A 19,365-nucleotide genomic window follows, 5' to 3' on the forward strand; every position below is an offset into this window, starting at 1 on the left:
GAAAACAGTGTCAGTGGACCACAAACAGCATGCTCTGAGAGTGAGAATACTCTGAAGATCCATATAACCCTGTTTGTGGCCTCAGTCACAGAACAGAAAAAAATATAATTGTGCAATCACGCTCTGATACAAGTAAGAGTAAATGCGGTACATGCACATTTTTTCTGCCATAACCATATGCCACCTGTGCTTGTACGTCAGTATTCCCTGTGCCACAGGACTACTTTCACAACAGGTTAGTACAGGAACACATGCCCAAGTTGTTTCTTCTAGTGACAGTAATTATGATCTTTAAGGATGCATGAGAAGCATCACTAGGCATCCTAGGAATCTTACACAGAAACCAAAAATGGTGAAGAATTTTAAACAGCTAAGTTCTTCCTACTGCAGACATCTTAGATAAGGGGTCATCAAATCGTGCACTATGAGTCACAATACAGATATTCTCTGCAAGTGGGAGGCAGAAGTAGTAATAATTTTTAAAAACTAACTTACAGAAGGTAGCGCAACCTTAATCTTACCTAAGCATCTACAACAGCGAAACAAACGAAGAAAATCTATACTGAAATGCTTGCATTTTGAAGTTTCAACTACATTGAAAACAGATTTAACCACACAGAAATGCATTAAAAATCCATTTGTTTGACAGCCTATGCCTGGATCTGTCCTTGGAGACTGGCCAAACAGATGCATGACTCTTTTAGAAAACACAAGAGATAGTAAACTACACTTAAGTAGATTTATGCACCACTCCCTTGCATTTACATCATATAAACATCAGTAAATTTTTTAAAAAGCAAAAATACAGGCCCTGATTCTTATTTAGATAGAGGCCCTTTTTCACAGCTCTTGTGTAGAAGTCTTAAAATAAACACACTTAAATGACACTTAACATTGTCAAACATAGAAAAGAGACTTCAGTGCAAATAATCACAGAGGCTGTAGATCTGTGATAGAAATCACAGATAAGTAACAGTAGGACCATTCAGGGCCAAGGCAACCAGATACTTCACTGTTATTAATGGTGAAATTTGTCTTCTCATGTGGAACACTGGAAATCAGATCATGGCAAGAAAGTAATGCTATGATTTCTAAACAAAAGAAAAGTAGCAACAAAAAGGGAATACTCATTTTAAAAAGTTCAGCAGCAAACCAGACCCAGTGACCTACCTAACCTACAGAGAGGTGATAGGAGTCATACTCTGATTAAAAAAAATGCATTCTTGTGAAGCAACTATACTAATCTAGTTTACATAACAAAATTATTTTTATTTTAATGCAACAGTATCAATCTAAACCTACTTTTACTCATAAAATTCACACTGCAACATTTCTAAGCTTCTTTCAGCACATTTACTGTATTCAGTCCAAGCCTGAATCAGACTTGTGTCACGTTTTCTGTACTACATATCATTAAGGGACAGCGTTTTAAGAAAAGTGCCACTTTATAATAACTGAAACTACCGTGCAGGTGCATTTTCACACTACAGAAGTACTTCAGTAGTATCACCTGTTTTGCCAAGGCCCTAAAGAAAGCTACAGAAAAAAGAGCACTTTCTACTTGTAAACCTGCATCCTAGGGTTTTTTTTAACCCAACAGGGTTATTCTAACCAAGCACAGTATAAATGTGGAAGCATACTTGGCTTTACAAGTATAACTGCATCTACAGAAGAAAAATTTTTGGTACTGCTACACTGGTCATAAATCAAATATGACCATATCTTTACTACCAGGATTAAAATCACAGAAACCCGTAGAGAAAGCCAAGTCTCACTTTTATTGTGGAAAGATACAGTGGCCTAAACCCATCTGTATCAGTAAACAGGGTCCATTTTATGCTTTTACCAGTAGAACGTTATTATTAACACAAAAGAAATCTTTAGCTAGCACTGGCAACTAACACACATCTTTTGCTACACTGACTAACTGTAAATTTGCTGCATTGCCTTACATAAGAACAGTGACACTGGAGCAAGGCAAAAGGTCTATTTAGCCCAAAATAGCCACTCTAAGAGCATATGAAAGGTTTATCCCATATATAAAAAAAACAGATCAACCTATCTACTACTGTGAATTCATTTATCTCTTTCTATTTATACTTTTGGCTTTCTCATTAACTATGCCAGTTTGTTTTTCACACGAACGTAATTGTGAAACTATCTTCCTTCATTTCTCTTAAGTCTGCAACCTGACAGTTGCATTACATGGTCTCCATTTCTTGTTTTTCAAAAACTGTGAACTATCATTCCCTATTTGTCTTGATATCACTCATATAAGAGCCATCTCCCTGTCAAAAAAAGTCCTAGACTATGTCTCTCCTCCTATCAACGTAATCTTTTATCTCCTACCTTCTTTGACACCCTTCCTACCACCTAGGTAGTCCTGTTACTATCACTGTGAGATGGAAGGATCAGAACCGTACATAGTATATAAATGAATATGTGACTGATTCATATAGTGGCTTAATAACAGCTTCCATTCTGTCCTTTGTTATTTTTTTAATTCCTAAATTTTTACATTTTTTTATTCTGATGAACATTAAGTCTTAAAGGAATATATGAATGACACTTCAGGATCTGTGTAATTGGACATTTTTGACTAAATGAGACTTTTGGAAAGAAACATACCTCTTTTTATAGATACACATAAAGGATAGTCTATATATGTATAGGACCTGTCCTGCCAGTCTGGCATACTTAAAATAATGAGTGAATATATATTATCTACATTTAAGCAACACATATACATATACATTAATTTTTAAAAAAATCAGTTTCAGTCTACTGAAGCTATTTAAATTTGCCATATTTGGGGAATAGAGAGAGTTCAGTTTTAAACGTGCAGTTCCATGTTAATGTAACGCTTACAATCACATCTTATGCTTCGCGACTTCAGCTACTCAGCTGTGAAACAATCTTTTTTCCCTTAATACGACTCCTTTGGACCACAGCTGCAAAAGGGATATCCAGGAGAATGAGTCAGCGCTCCTCAGCGATACAAAGAATTTACTTAAATGCCTGGCTATTGTCTCCTGACTTGTCTGTTCTTTATACCTACAGCATAAATTTTCAGATTTTCAGAGGAGTTAAATATTTTTTTGCAACTGAAAACTTCAAGGCGTATTACCGAGTAGCAAGGTCTTGGGCACTCCCATAAAACCCAGATTCTTACGAAAAACATTTTGAAGCAGAAGAGTACTTTGAGTTCTTTCAACTGCATTCTCTCTCACTGTATTCCACAGGAAGGAACAATTCTGTTCGGAGCGTCTACTTCCTCTGCATATACCAGCACCATGCTTGTGCCCTGTGACAAGACTACACAACTAACACAGGAGCAACTGCCACTTGCAATTTCCTCTTAATGTGCTTGAGCACAGAATGTTCTGTCTCTCCCTAACTGGGGCAGACACACAAATCCTTTGTAAAACATCTCTCAAGATGTGTCTTAAAGAGGGAGAAAGGAAAAAGAGAAGGGAGGAGAAAAGGTTAGAGCTAAATATGATATTGGTCAGTGCTAATGCTACACCTTGCTCTCAGGAATGTTAAACAGGTGATACCAACTCTGATGTCAAAGAAGGAAGAATTTTAGATCTTTTCCTTCATACTATCCAACACTTTCTCGTGGTTTATAGAGGCACTTACAATATCAGACATACAACTTTATCTCTTCTCATAAAACCGGACTTCATTGCTAGTCTTCTTCCTTCTAAAGGACAGAACCATCCATGACGCTTCCAATGAACAATCCTGCCCCTAAAAAAACATTGTCTGTTTATAGCTACTGCTCTCGAGGCATTCAATATCTGGAAAAATGTAGAGCATCTTTCATCTCTGATCTTGAGGTAGAAGTCAGATGGAACCAATGTCTTTTATAAAGACAACTTGCCCTCATTTATAATTGCAATAACTTATATTCTTGAGTCACTTTGTCAAAAAGTCTCTTTTTTTCATGAGAATTTTGCAATTTGAATCGCAGAAAGCTTCCTTCTGAGGAGGTGAAAACCACTTTGCTTCCTTATTGAAAGGTGTAAATTTTAATTCATGTCCTTTATTTCCTAAACTGCTTAAAAACATGTGCCCTTCAGAGGCAACATATGAATCCTAGTGCTCCATTCCCCAGGCAGAAAATAACACTTATTAGTCTTTTTTTTAGGAGTACTAATAATGACAGGACTGTGTCCATGATCTTTGCAAATTCCAGCAGCGGTCTCCTCTACACAAATACTCACTTTGCTTCATCCATCCCTAGTAGAAATAACCACAGAACAGGTACATAAAGGTTAACTTCATCTGATAAAAGATGCTGCTAAGATGCCAGTCAGGTGATCTCTCTTTCTGCTTATGCTGATCAGCACTCCAAAATGCAGTTCTTGCAAGGAATCTACATGAGCAGCAATTTGGACTAACAATCAGTTAGAGCTCCAACAGCTCATTCTAGACTAAAACCCTCTCCAAGTCCTCTTTCCTAGTTTGCATAGCAGCAGAAGCTGTTGCAGGATTTGTTTCAAAGGTGCTATGCTGCTGTGCCCAGAATTGTGTTTGCTTTTTTTTTTTACTAAAGTGAAAAGCAGATGGAGACCTAGAGACCCAAGCTGCTAAGACAAGATCTGTAAGCTTGACAACCACATGGGGTGAGCCGCATACATCAAGAAAGTAATCTTTTATTGAAGGCATCTGCGTTAGCTTCTGTCCCATATAAAGGTATAGCACTAGAGATTATTTTTGTTATATGGCCTCCAAGCTTCATGTTCCACTCCATAAATGCATCTTCACATAAAAAGCTTTGTATTTCACATAAAAAGCTTCAGATTTCATAAAGCTGAGAAATCCCAGACCTCAAATCAGGATTCAGTTATAAAAAATGGAAACTGGGAGAACATCCCCTTCCTTCTCTAAACTGCTAGTGTTTTCCATAGATGTATCTTGTATTGATATTAACATTCTGATTGACATGAATGTATTGTAAATGCTAAGAAAAGACATCAAGGGCATTATTTACAGCAAGAAACTGCTGACAAATCACATTTTAAATCAGATGCAAATATTTTATGGGTAAAGAGGAAGAGAAGCGGAGAACACAGGAAAAAATCTTCTATTCATTCCAGTGACCCTAATTATACCTACAGTTACAAAACATAAAATGCTTTAAGAATTATAGGATGACAAGCAAGTGAGGATTTAACAGCAAAGACTGGAGGCTGTGTTATTCTGTCTCACTCAAGTTTCTTATGAGCCTCTCTAACTGTCAATCCTTCGATATTCTTTGTGATTTCCATACGTTGCAAGACGACAGATAAGGCTTATGAACCAAATTCCCAGGTACACAAACAACCATTAAGGGAATATGTAGAGAGACAAGAACTTGAAGATCCTCCACCTGTCTTTCCTAGATTGCTGCATGATTAATAATTACCTTTGTAATATTTCAAAGATAACGCATCAGCATTAACACAATGCACACGGCAGACTATAACTCAAGAGTGATATGTTTTATTAAAGGATCAGATATTCTTCTCTCTGCTGATACCATTGTGATAGAGACCATGTTACAGCAAGATAGATCGATAGCCAAGCCAGTGCTTAAATTTCTACTGTCAAAATTCATTACAATTAAAACCAGAACACTTTTAAATACTAAACATAGTTCTGAGCCTCATTGTTCTGTGCACTTTCTTGTGGTCAATGCAATTATTTTTGTTAAGAGTGTGATTTTATACTGGTATAGTTAAGACAATATAATCTGCAAAGGCGTATTTACTGCTATCAGGGAAGCAAGTTATGACTAGTGTATAAGCACTTTTCTAATATTACAGTTATAGGAAATCCAGAGCCTTGGAGGAACTGTGGGCTCATGCAACAGCAGTGGCCTGTTAGGTTGTCTGCACCAGAAAAGTTTAATGTTGGGACACGGGAAGGAGAATTAGCTGTGACCACACCCCTCCACCTCCAGGCAGATACACATACACAAGATAATTTCAGCAGTAGCATACTGGATGTTTTTTCCATTGTCTTGAAAAACCAAATAAAAATAAATTGCTTGTATAATTAAGTATCTTTATTTTAATTTTAAAGTGTTTTTTCATGGTAGGCAGCTTGATATCAAGAAAATCTTTGGGACTGGATATATTTAGATACATAAAAGTGCGAGTAGACTTTTGATCACACTTCAGTTCCTGCCAGCTGGAAATACAGAACATCAAAATGGGAAGCAGTGTTAAAACTCAGCAAAACTCAGTATATGAAATCTCGGTGACTATATATTGCCCTTCAACTTATATCGTCTCATTGCAAATTTTATGTAGTTTTATGAAGATACTGCTGTAAGTGGTACTGTATTACAATCGAACCTGACACAACATGTCAGAATAGGGCTGGATGTCACACTAAAAATGCTATTAATGAGATTGATCTGATTGGTACAGAAATCAGATTGATGTAAGGAGCTGCCCAAACTAACTCTACACATTACCTTCACTCTCCTTGTTGAAATGATACAGTCAGAGCAACAACTTAAACAATTAAAAGTGTATCAGCTGAAATTATAAATAGGTGCTGTCAAAAAGTCCCACAAGAAAAACTCTTAAATTAAAAATTTACCTGATAACATAAGTCCTAAAGGGTATAATGTGCTGCATGACAGCAGGGATGTGTAGCCATATTCTGATCTATAATGCAAAAACATAAATAGATAAAAATTTCATTAATGACATTTAATGAGAATGATAAAAAATGAAATACTGCTGGTACATTTGCACGTGCAACCCCACTTTAAAAAAAAGGCTTTGTTGTTTTTCATTCAACTTCAATTCTTTCAACTTCTTAATTTTCTAATTTTCAAAACTGTTCTCTAGAGGGATGCTTCTGCAACTTACAAACAGGAGTTGCATCTTCCAGTCACTGGAAAATATAAACTTTGTATAAATAGTATCATACTGCCCAAATGTCTCATGTTTGTATTTCCTGTAGTCTCTTCAGTAGGAGAAACAACTCCTCAGCCTTGTGGGTTTCTTTTTCCTTTTTCTTTTAAAAACTACAAGAAAGTTATTCCATTCTTTTTGTTCCTTGCAAATCTCTCCTAAATCAAGTAAAATTATTTGACTTGTTGATGTTTTGCTTCTTAGGGCTTATATATCCTATAAAATAAAATTATGTTTTATAACCAGTGATTAAGCACAGATTTTTTTACTACCATATTTGTATTCCCATATTTACCATTCTGCCTTTACCACCTTTGCAAAACTGTATGCAGGAAGAAAACATATGCAGAGAAAAAAAACCTGAAACAGCTATTTAGCACCGCTGCAAGGAAAAGAGGACCAACCAAACTACTTACACAGGCAAAGTCAGAAGTTGCATCTGCATTTCAAAAAGGAATGCTGAGCCTGTCAGACCTGTTACAGAAAGACAACTAGGTGCCAGGTAAGGGATCTAGCATAGATGAAACACTAGCAGCTGTTACTACTACCCACATAATTTTAATCATGTGCGCACACAAATCTTGTGAACAGCTAACGCCATCAGACACTCAAAGCTATCATGTCAATTTACATCTCCATGTTTATTCTTAAAAGAATACTTAAAAAACTTTAATCTTTGCAACTGATGCAATAAATTCTGGCTAAGGACTAAGTTCTCACCAGGAATTTGGAAAATTCTGTATGCAGAAAATCTACTCTCCTTCTTGCCAGGAGAGAAAAATATTAGGCTGTAGTAAAACCATATCACCAGCATTTATTTTAAACATTTCCGGAACTAGCCAAATAACTTTTTGAGTCAGTTCTGAAAAAAAAATATTTTCAAACTTACTTTTTACAAGGCAACTAACACTACACAGTAACAATACTAACCTACTTTGCCAGACAAACCAGCCAAATCTTCGCAATGCAAAAAAGATCATATTTGGAATAAGCCTCTCATCCAACTGGCAGCCTCAAGAAGAAAAAAATGCTAACATCCCAAAGACAGAAAGTATAACTAGAAGATGTCTGTTCTAGAAACAGGAATTAAGTAACATTTTGACAAGGAATTGCAAGGATGACAAATACACTATTGTATTTACACAATTTGATTTTTAACACAATGTGTTCTTTTCCGTATTCAGTATGAAACGCAAAAGTAAATGTGTTTCTCTGAAATAAAAGTAGAAAATGTTTTTATCATTTTGTTTTCATAGCTTTCATTGTTCATAGTAATTTTCACTCTGCATTAATTCAAACTTCTAAAGCCATTGCATTCATCTGTATACTTGCATTCCATGCAAACTTCATCCTCAGAATTGAACGGATAATTTCACATTATAAATGAAAATGTGATTTTCATCATGAACTCAAATATAAATATACTAAATTATTCAATAAAATTATAAAAAGTAACATCTATAAAATTATATAAAAATAACACATACAAAATTACACTAAAAACCACAACTTTCATTATTTTTTTTTTGCTTCCATCTGCTTTTAAGACAAAGTATTTACTGCATCTGTTCTGTTCTCAAGCTTCAGAGGTTTCCGGTTTTATTATTATTTGCTCTTTATCATAGGTAATTCATTTCTAAAAGGCAGTGTGTCTTGCAACAGTTTTTACTTCTGCCTTAAGTTTTGAAGTTTCATACAGTAAGATTAAACCAATTTTGGAAACCATCAGCACTATTTCCATTAATTCATCTCCAGTGAGAGGGCAGTTATTCCTCCACAACATCCACAAAACTGAAATGGTACAGAATGAAGTAATGAGAGACTCTTTCAGTGAGGTTTCAAGTCTACAGAACAAGCTGTAGATCACTGATTTCTCTGCATCTGCTAGTTTTTTAAGGAGACCAACACAACATTCGGTAGTTAGACAGCAAATACCATGGAATATGAAATGTGGAAAGAAAGTAGGAACCAAGTATCTAAGAAAGACAGCAAAGAAATATCCTAAGGAGGAACAGTCAGTCCTACCACAATATAGGTTGCTAAGAAAGCATCTCGAAGAGCCATGAGCTGGAGAAAAAACAAGAGTGCCAACCAGCCAACTCCTTGTGTGAAGTAAATTGCATTATATCTCATTTGCTGTCTTCATTATTACAAACCTAAGCTTGTCTGACAAAGACATTTACTCAAACAAGATTGGCTGGATAAAAAAATTCAAGGAAACATCTTTTCAATAATTTTAATGTCCTCTACATAAAGGAGACACCAGTAATCACAAACAAGTTGCTCGGTTCCCCACAGACTTCACTGATTTGTGGTAATGGTCTTCCCTTACATGCACCTGTAGAGTGCACTTAATGAGATATTCACCTTCCTTCGTGGAAGAAATGGCAAATGCTTTCCACACCACTATGCAGCCTGGTCTACTAAAAGCTGAATGTTACTGGTTGTTAGCGAACGATTTCTTTGACTGCAATTTACTACACCCAACTTCACCTACTCCCTGGAGCTTACTACTAAGCTTGACTTTGTAATGAGAAATTGATTGGTTCATCCACACTACAATTTTTCTGAAAATATTTTTCAAACATTTAAGGTAGTAGCTCAACAACTCGCTCATCTGACAGACTTTAAAATAAATTTAAAATGGATATTTCTAGAAGTCTTTACAATAACGGCTGCATAACTGCCATTCTCAAGGGTTAGTATGACTGTGAAAACATATCTAAGAGTTACTATACACTATGGCTCTGGCTTTACATGTCAAACCAGTTAACAGTTGACATTGCAGAGCTGTTCACTGAGCTATTATTAACAGGGTCATTCATAAATCTCACACTATCTATAAATCCCATAAACTCAAATGCTTTGGAATAAAACCAAGACAGATTAGCAGAGTTGTTATTAAGATCACCAATATTTTGTTCACAAAAAATACAGTTTTGTGAACATTTTTTGTTTTGTTGGAGTTTGGTATATCATTTCACAGACAATCAGAAACTTTTATTAAATTATTTATATTTACCTAAGATATATGAATTATATACTGAGATGATATAAGAAGAAACAGTGAAAGAGAAACATTACATCAAAATTATAAGCTGATGCATCATTATAGAGGTACAGAAATTTTATTTTTTTTTAATATCAGCATGGTAAAATGTATTTTGTCAAAAAAATTAGCTGCCTCATTCAGAACTAATAAACATACTGCATTTGAAAGTCAGAAGCACTGCTGACAAGTACACTGAGTGACACCAAAATGCAGGAAGTGGATGAATACAGCACATTATGAATACATTTTCTTATACTTTCTGTAGTGAACCGACAGATAAAATTTAAGGACAAAAATTTTCTTTAAAACAGTTTTCCTCTAACTCACACAGATTTTCCAGCAAAGCCAAACAGTTCAAAAGAAAGATTCTAGCTGAATGGTAAAAGATACAATGCTGGAAGAGGTTCAAGAGACAGTACTTCTACCGGTTATGGTTTGGGTTGAATTTCATGTTATCTGGCATGTTTAATCATAGCATTCATCTAAAATAGCTGAAAGAGACAGTTAAATGTATTACCTATTAGAACAAAAGATAAATACAAAGTTACTAAGTAATTACTTGAAAGGAGAAACTTTGCTGAGAAGTATTTTGGGTTAGGGCACATCATGAAGAACAAAGAAAATAAACATTTTACGTGGAGAAAAATAAAGACTTCATAAAAGGTCAAAGAAGGAAGGCAGATGCAGTTTATACACATGCACTGGTATGGGATATCTAGGAAATGGGATTTGAAATCAGAATGCTTACTGAAAAAAAATGCTGAAGTGATAAGGAGCTGCCACTCATTGTTCAGAACAGTTTTGACCATTCTCTCAAAAAAAATAAAACAAAAATCAGACATGCAAAAATGTTCAGAAGTAAATTTTAGTCCATGGAACCAAACCAGAATAACCTACAAGACCATAGATTTTGAGCACATGGTTTGATGAAGATTGCAGGCTGCACTGACAACAGCTAGAGATTAAGCACTCATCAGATTACCACCTGGAAGCTCACCAGATCATACAGAAAGAGCCAAAAGGTAACATATCGCCACAATTTAACATACAGAGGTCCTGCAACAGTCCTCCTGTGCAAGCTTACAAGAACAGAGCATATCATGGCCTTATTCATTTGTTCTCTGACCTGTAAGTTAAGAACTATTATGCTAAAAGGATCAGGAGTGAGTGATACAGATCACCAACACAAGCTTTATTTCAGTCACTAGCTCCCTCTATGCAAACATATTCCAACACTTTAAAGCATCATCCTGACCGGGCAGTAACAGCAACAAGGAAGAAGGGAAGATGTGTGGAAGGAAAGATCTGATTTAAATATTTAAAATTGCAATCAATGTCAAAATTATGTTAAACTCCTTTCATACAAGGCACAACAAACTATTATTTTCCTTTTTGTCCATATGAAACATCCACAAGACAAGTCGCGACTTCTCACATTATACAAATCTTGAAGGCGTCTTCCAACTGAAATGGTTCTATGATTCTACATGTCCTTCATCAGAGACTGGGTTTTATTTCCATCACCAATCTCCTTCAAATCCCCACTAAAATCAATTCATAATTCTGCCAGTGAAAAATCACTATTATTTCAAAATGGAGAAATTATGAAGGATATGCATTCTAAAACTAAGTGAAAATAAAAGATAGTTACCTCTATGCTACAAATGTGTATAACAATATAAAAATCACAGGAAACAGAGAAGAAATCCACAGGCTTTTCTTTTATGCCTCACAGGAAATAGGTAAAAAGTTAATATAGCCTAAAGACGCTTAAAACATTTCCATGACACAATTTCAGAGACAGAAATTACCTCTGACAACATTTTCATAAGTATTTTCTGGGGTTGTCACTATTTTCGTGTCGAAGCACAAATTTGCAAAACTACTTGGGTGCTTACAGAAGAGTTTGGATGATGAAGTGCTCAGTGGACCAGCAAACCTTACATTCCTAACAAGGCAAATATTTCAGTGCTTTTCTCCCTCCCTGGTCCTACAGAATTCTTCCAGACTTCGTTCCTTTTACTTTTTCTGTTTAAAAATAAAACAATTTAAAGACGATACTTACATTAGATACCACCGTGATAAATGCATGTGCTATAAGAAATGGCAGTGTCTCAGGGGTTCCGTATTCAAAACAATCCTTCATGAGGGAAAGGCCATTTTTTCCACAAAACAGACAAACATAACGAAGCAAGTGCAATGGTACTTCTACATCCTAGAAATATTTAAAATTAAAAAAAAAGAATTTGAACAATCAATACGCGATCCATTCAGCCATACAGGAAATTCAAGATACATTAGCATAACACAAATCTAGAGAGGAGTGAACATGGCTATTTTAGGTTTTGAAGAACTGCACACCTACTTAAAAATGGACAACTTACATTCATATCACAGAACGCCCCTAATATATTGCTTTCTTGAGCAGAAATATCCTGTTTAAAAAGAAAAAAAAAACAAAATTAACTGAAACAATAAAACCACATTTATAGAACAAAATACAACTGTCCATTAACAGATTATTATAGTCAACCAACAGAAAAAAAAGCCCCAAACCTTAATTTAGAGGAAGACAGAAACTCAAACTTTGCTCCACTTCTACATTGCAAATACTTTCCCAGTTCACCATTTTACCTTTGTTAAGATGTATTTATAAGTACAGAAATATACAGCAGTGGCTGTCAATAGCTGGATTAACATATCTCACCCTACTTCAGATCACCATTTTTTTCAACAGAGACACCGCAAAGGGTATAGTCTGGCACACTGGCTGCACACCAGCCTGAGAATTACAGAACAGAACCAATCTAGGTACTTTCAAATGCAATTTTTGCATAAAGATGAGACATATAAACAAACATCTGAATTTAGATGAAATGTAGGATGTTCTACAATCCTACATTTAATGACTTAAGGGGCTAAACTGTTCAATTATTCATTTCCATCAGAATATTAAAATTCTTTAACTTCAACTACAGTATTCTTTTATATATATATAACAAAACGCATCATATAAAATAAATGTCTAATACTCTTTACAGGATTAAGTTAACTAAAGAGGAAGGAGGAATTGTATCACCCGATCAATCTGTTAGCTATCTGCTGCAAGAAGAAATGTATTTTCTAGAAGTACTAAAAAAGGGTTTGGAAAAATAGCTTTTCTTTTTAATGTTCACATCCACTTGTTGGGCAGTATAAATCAGGAATTTTCCTTATCAGGGTTGTAACACATATTGTGTGTATCTTGCATATGGCTGGGGGCAAAAGGGCACTGAAGACACCATAAAATGTAACTGTAAGACCACAACATTGCCACGGATACTTGCAGGTAATTACAGCACACATTCTTCTCCTTCCCATCCCTCCATACCAACCCCCCCCATTCTCATATTCACAAATCAAATGTAAGTTTAACATAAAGTTAAGTTTTTAAATGAAGTTTCCTGAATCTATTTCAAATAGCTGTGTAGGAGTAAGCTTCTTAAAACTGTACCAGAGGATGCTGGAGGCAAGCAATTTTGGATGGATTAAGTGTGATACAAACATTTTGAATTATTCAATATGCTCATATTATAACTAAGCGTTTATTTTCTTTTTTCTTCTGCTGAACTCTAAGTCATGCCTGAACTCGTGATACTCTAACAGTTATTTTTAAAACAGCTTTGAAGCCAGTAGGTGGTAAGTTTTCAAGTAGCAAGAAAAGGTGTTCAGAGCTCTGCTCATGAAAAGTGCAGAAATAGCGTGAGAAATTTCATTAGTTTTCTTTAATAAAATAGAGACTTGTTGTCTGGTGAACTACAGTTCTTAGAATACAGAAATCAAAAACTCATGGAGGCCTGTGCACGGGGCCTACAAAGCTTACTAAAAGTGTTGCAGTTGAGAGACTTGCGTCTGGAAATGTGACTTCTGTTCTTACAGACACAAAACCAGAGACTGAGAAGGCCTTAAGATCAAGTTTATAAGAAAATAAGAGAACTCCTCATGGGAATCTAGTATGGCATTAAAAAACATCATCACTTCAGCTAAAATGTACTAGCTGAGGTCTGACATGGACACAATCTTGGTGGAGAGCACTTAACTAGAAGATATCTTCCCAAAATATTTACTTGAAAATGAGAAGCAGAGATAGCAAGATTCCACATCTTGAGACAGTGCAAAGTTCAGGAGTGCACTTTACATCGTTGCTTCTTTCTCTACAAGATTTTAAGTTTCCATTTTCTAGATTATTTTTTTTCCCCCTCTAGGTGTCCATTCTAAGTGTGACACTTGCTGCACAGAGTAAGTATGAAAAGAAGAACAGGGCATATAGTCTTAAACTTACCCCGTATGCAAGATCTCTTAAAAGATAATCCATACATTAAAAAAAAAAAAAACCCTCATTACAAAGTATGAACATTTCTCAAAAAAACCAACCAACCATATTTATAAATACATTTTGAGTTAATTTTGTTTAGCATGAAAAAAAAGACACAAAAGCCTCTCTCTGGGCACCAAAAATACTGTCAGATTTCAACAGAAGCAAATGGTGTGTTTCCAGATGTTATCTTTACAATTTTTTTCAGTATTTATGTCCTGAAGTGGGTTGACCTCTAACAGACTGTAACTAATTCTGCTGTTTTAGAAATCCAAACTTAGCAGAAGGACATTTTCCATTAGGCTTCTCATCAGTTTAAAAAAGGTTGAGACAAACACTCTGTCTATACAGACTCGTATTTATTCTACGCAGGTCAAGACTGTATACTTGTCAATATGCTTGATTTAATTCCACATGATGTAGCTTTGCTGTCCTCATATACAGCAGATTTCTGTAACATTCCTGCCCTCTGCATGGCCACTTGTTCAAGCTACCTTCTGCTGTCAAGAGTACAGTCCTTCTGGCTACCAATCAAGCTTCCATGGTCTTCACTCTCTCACTTTAGAAATGTTGCAAGGAACAAAAATAATTCCTAGCCCATATCATTTAAGAAGAGAATCTATAAGATCATACAGAGGCAGACACTCTTTTGATTACCAGCAAAGGATGCTTTGCTGTTCATTTTCACTCAACTTCATGAACTCCTAAACTAGGGAAAACCTCCTACTTTCACATGAATGTTATTCTTCTCCACTAGACAATCAAGTGCAAAACGGCTTTGGCAAGCACCTAAGAGGATTAGACTTCAAGACTCGTCTGCTATCATTAAGAAAAAGATCTTGGAGGTGTATACAGAGCAAAGGCTAACAGTAGTATTAACTGCTAATTGTTACCAGAAGGTAACAACACCATGTGAAAGCCTTACATTACAAATTTTTAAGTGACAGCATAATTGGTCATTTCCAGGCAAAGTTGAAACCTTACTGGACATGGTAACTCAATGAAATTGTGTAAATTCATCTCAAGAATCTGGAATAAGGAATTTCTGAAGTCAGTGAGAGTGGAGATTGGAGTCTTGTTTTGCATCAGAAAATTACCCTTTTTCCAGGGCAAAAGAAATGCTTAGAGGGAAAGGACGAGCTACGGCAGCTTCTCCCAAGAAATTCTTGGCAGATGTGATCTGTTCAGAAATCTGTTCAGCTTACAAGTATAGATGATACACTTAAAACAGGGATTTTTATTTTATGATCCTTGAGAACTGAGTCCAAGCCTGATTTAAGACAAAAAGTGCTCCCATTACTGGGACTTATTAATAACTTGTCTCATTTCAACTAAGATGTGCTCTAGACTGAAATCCAAAATTAAATTCTAAACATCAGAGAGTTACTCATGGCAGCAGAAAGTCTTGACATTAAAACAGCTAACATTACTACTTTAGAATAACAGAACCCTACTGCTTCCCAAATATAGAAAATCTCAGTTTGTGAGAAAAATGACTGATGCTGGACTTTTTAAATGTAAAAATAAAAATCTCCCCCCAAAAAAGGAAAAAAGTACACAACAAATATGGCAGGCTAGCATACCTCCATAATCCATACCTGGAAACAAAAGTCATCTAGCAGAAAAGTGAAATACTTTTCCCTCACTTGTCTGTACCTCAGAAAAGTGTTTCTCCTTCTCAGCTTCCCTAGCTTCCCTTTAAGCTATGTTTTCAGGATAGCTAATGAATATATTCAACAGTTCAAATGATATATACTAGTATGAAAGAGAGAGAGAGAGAGAGAGAGGAGAGATATACGAGCATGTCCAGAGTGACAGCCAGTCACAGTACAGCAATCTACAGCATATCTGTGTCCAGATCACTTTATGGCTGCACAGCAAGTGAAAAAGAAATCCCACCAGGCACTTTGAGATTTTCTTTCTATCACTTGGAAGTGAAACAGAAAGAAAAGAAAAAAATAAATGAAATGTCGTTTCAAAGAAGCAAGTGTGCTTATACATAGAAAAAGCTGTTCCAGAATTGTTCATTGCATATTCCTATGAAGCTAGTTTCAGTAGGTGTCCCGCAGGAGCACAAAAGATAAATCACTTTAGTCATTTATTTATTTATTTTTTAACTGACAAGATAGATCTGCCCTCTACAGTTCCTACTTGCAGAGGCTGAACTAAGATTTATTTACGTAAGGTGAAAGTTTAAAAGGCAGGCCAAAATGAATGATTGGAAACCTGAAATCCACAAATACTAACTATGCCTCATTTTTCTATACGCATACATTTGTGAAACAACCTCTGTTAACTTATGCCCTTATGTCACAAGACAAGAAACCAAAATGCAGCTCACCCAAAAAACCTACTCTGTTCTGAGTTTTAACTAGATTTATTGTCAGATATGGCAGGATTCATTCAAAAATAACTAATTATACCTTGTGATGACCCTAGCATACATAACCAAAAATTATATATGACTTAGTATCTTCTCATTTTGAACTTAGGTTTAAAAAGGAAACTTAACTGCTCAGAACTCCCAAAACTCGCTAAATCAAAAAATAAAAAACCACTAGGTTAACTGTAGTTTAATTCTCCACTCTGACTTTCTCAAAAGTTTGTTGGATAGAAGTTTTTTTTATACAGCTAAATATATATCTTCCTTGCATACAAATACTGTAAAAGAACTGTTTATTTGTTATTAGACTATCATAATTTGGATATCCAACCTTGCCGAAGACTATATTAAATGCTAACACCATTGTATTTATTTCAGAAACTGTGAATTAAACATTGCATGGTTTTTGAAAATTTTTTTGTTTGCTTTTTTTCAGAAGAAAATACAGAAAATGTGAATGGTAGCCATAACATGTATCACAGAGAAAAGTCAGCACCAAAGAACAAAGCTACTCATGTAGAGCTCAGTTACTGCAGTCAAACAGCCGTTCTAACAAGTCTGGTCTTGCACAAAGTTTACTTTATGAAGCTTTGCTTCTAGAACCATAGATTGTAATGAAAAGAAGTTAGTAAACTATTAATCAGTTACCTTCTGGGAGAAAGGCTTCGCTATAGTCCCCTTTTTGCCTTCCTGTTATTTAAACAGTACAATAATTCAGTGTACAGTTCCATCCAACACTTATCAATATATTACCTATAACAATTAAGCATATTTTAAAGAAAGTGTAAGAGTATGTGTCATTTAAAAAGCTTCTCTGAAAAGTTCTACTGAAGTCAACAGGAGAGCTAAATTTGCCCATCCTGTGTGAAAGCAACTATCACCAAACAGGTACAGTCTATCATTAACGAGAACAAATAACCTTTCACAAAACAACTAAATGTACAAATAAAGATAAGATATACCTCTATTGTGGGATGAGTATTATGCTTATAAGCAGTGTACAGAGGAAACTGAATCTGAAAGATTTTTGCCACACACAGCAACAACTTTTCCTTCTCATCAGTGCTCCATAAGCTAAAAGCATCAGTGTTCTTTGCAGACTCCTCCTCTGTCAGGATACAAGTTCTTGCAGAATCTAGTTTTTTCTCTATAGATTTTTGCCGGTCTCCATTCTCCTCTTCATGAGACTCTCTTTCTACATTCAGGGGCTCATCAGCATGATTACTCTGATCTTGCCACGTTGAATCTATATTAATAGTGCAATGTTTACAGAGCTGGTCCCGCAGAGCTTGAACTTGGGCAATCACTAAGTTAATAAGCGCACATACTACTTGGTTGAAGATCTCCAAATGTTTATACTCCTTGAAACAGCACAGACATTGTCTGTAAGAAAACAGAAGAAAATAAAAATAAAAAATCCTGAAGTAGCTAAAATCAGAACAGGTAACTGACCAAAAGAACTCTTTACATCAAAACATTTTAACCAACAAAATATGACAGATCCATAAAAGGAAGGAAATTCAAACAAAACAGACTCATCCTACCAGCAAGTGGGAATCACACAGCCTTCCTTAAACCCTGTGAACATCCCACTACTTCCAAATGCTTACCAAAACTATGAAGTCCCTGTTACTGTTTAGCAGCTGCCACTGTGAGTAAAATATACAAGAGAAACCTTAGGGGCAAGGCCACCATATCACTAAAGAAGCAATGTTCTTCAGTATGTTCCTGAATCTGTTTCCTCATCTGGTTTTCTCTATTGATATTTGCTGCAATACACCACCGGACATGCTTGTCAGCTGTCTTAAGAACTAATTATTGTTATTTTTAAATCAACAGGGCTGCAAAATAATTTCATTTTTAATTGAGTATTTGAGCTCACTTCCCTTATCTGCATTTGGATAGAAACCCCATGCACATTGGTAGCCTTTACCCATATGGAAAAAAGCAGCATCAAGTATCTTCATTAGTTTCTTCACTTTGTAGGCTCAGAGATGATTTCTCGGAATATCTACTGACACACTGTAAACTAAAAAGAACAAGGGGGAAAACTATACATCATCCCTTCATCGATACAGTAACAAAAATCAATCGAGTTCGAAAACTCTGTAATACAGCTCTAGCGGGCAAGGATAACTATATATGTCAAAGAGATTCTGGGTGTATAAACCCCCCCCCCCCCCCTCAAGGTAGATATCCTAGAGCCTATTGTCTGGGAACATTTGCTTCTTCCACACAAGCAAGCAACCTCCTCATTCTGAACAAAAGGTGGAAGATATTCCCCTAAAAGGATCTAAATCCCAGAGAACATAGAGAAGAAAGCAATCAGGAAGCAAGGGCACTTCATTGAAGACTAAAATTAAAGGCTACAGGCTTGTAACAGAATCTTTGAGACAGACTCAGCTCTCTCTCACTCAAACTCTATTAAACAATGTAACCACTATATAAACTGGTAGCTGTCTTGCAGTAGAGACCTTTCTCCTGTTACATGGGGAACAATGGACTCCAGTCCACAACTAGAGTTCTCGGATACTAAAATATAAAGATTACACATACAGTTTCTGAAAGAAGTTAACAGGCAAAAGATAGGGCAAGAATTCAACACTAAAAAGTGATTGAAAAATTCTTCTGCAAAGTATAGCATATAATCTAGAAAATG

The 19,365-nt window shown here is 35.6% G+C and overlaps 1 protein-coding gene across 1 annotated transcript in view; it reads right to left on the reverse strand.

Annotated features, from left to right (window-relative positions):
* Positions 1 to 19,365, reverse strand: part of USP34 (ubiquitin specific peptidase 34) — a 135,354-nt gene that overhangs the window by 94,750 nt on the left and 21,239 nt on the right. The window contains exons 3-6 of the mRNA XM_086460384.1: positions 17,669 to 18,089; positions 12,354 to 12,404; positions 12,035 to 12,184; positions 6,598 to 6,665 (exon numbers count right to left, since the gene is read on the reverse strand). Coding sequence (XP_086316510.1) covers positions 6,598 to 6,665; positions 12,035 to 12,184; positions 12,354 to 12,404; positions 17,669 to 18,089 — 690 coding nt within the window. The remainder of the gene's footprint in view (positions 1 to 6,597; positions 6,666 to 12,034; positions 12,185 to 12,353; positions 12,405 to 17,668; positions 18,090 to 19,365) is intronic.

Source organism: Leptosomus discolor, chromosome 2, assembly GCF_034619465.1.
Source record: "Leptosomus discolor isolate bLepDis1 chromosome 2, bLepDis1.hap2, whole genome shotgun sequence".
In the NCBI taxonomy this organism is placed as follows: domain Eukaryota; kingdom Metazoa; phylum Chordata; class Aves; order Leptosomiformes; family Leptosomidae; genus Leptosomus; species Leptosomus discolor.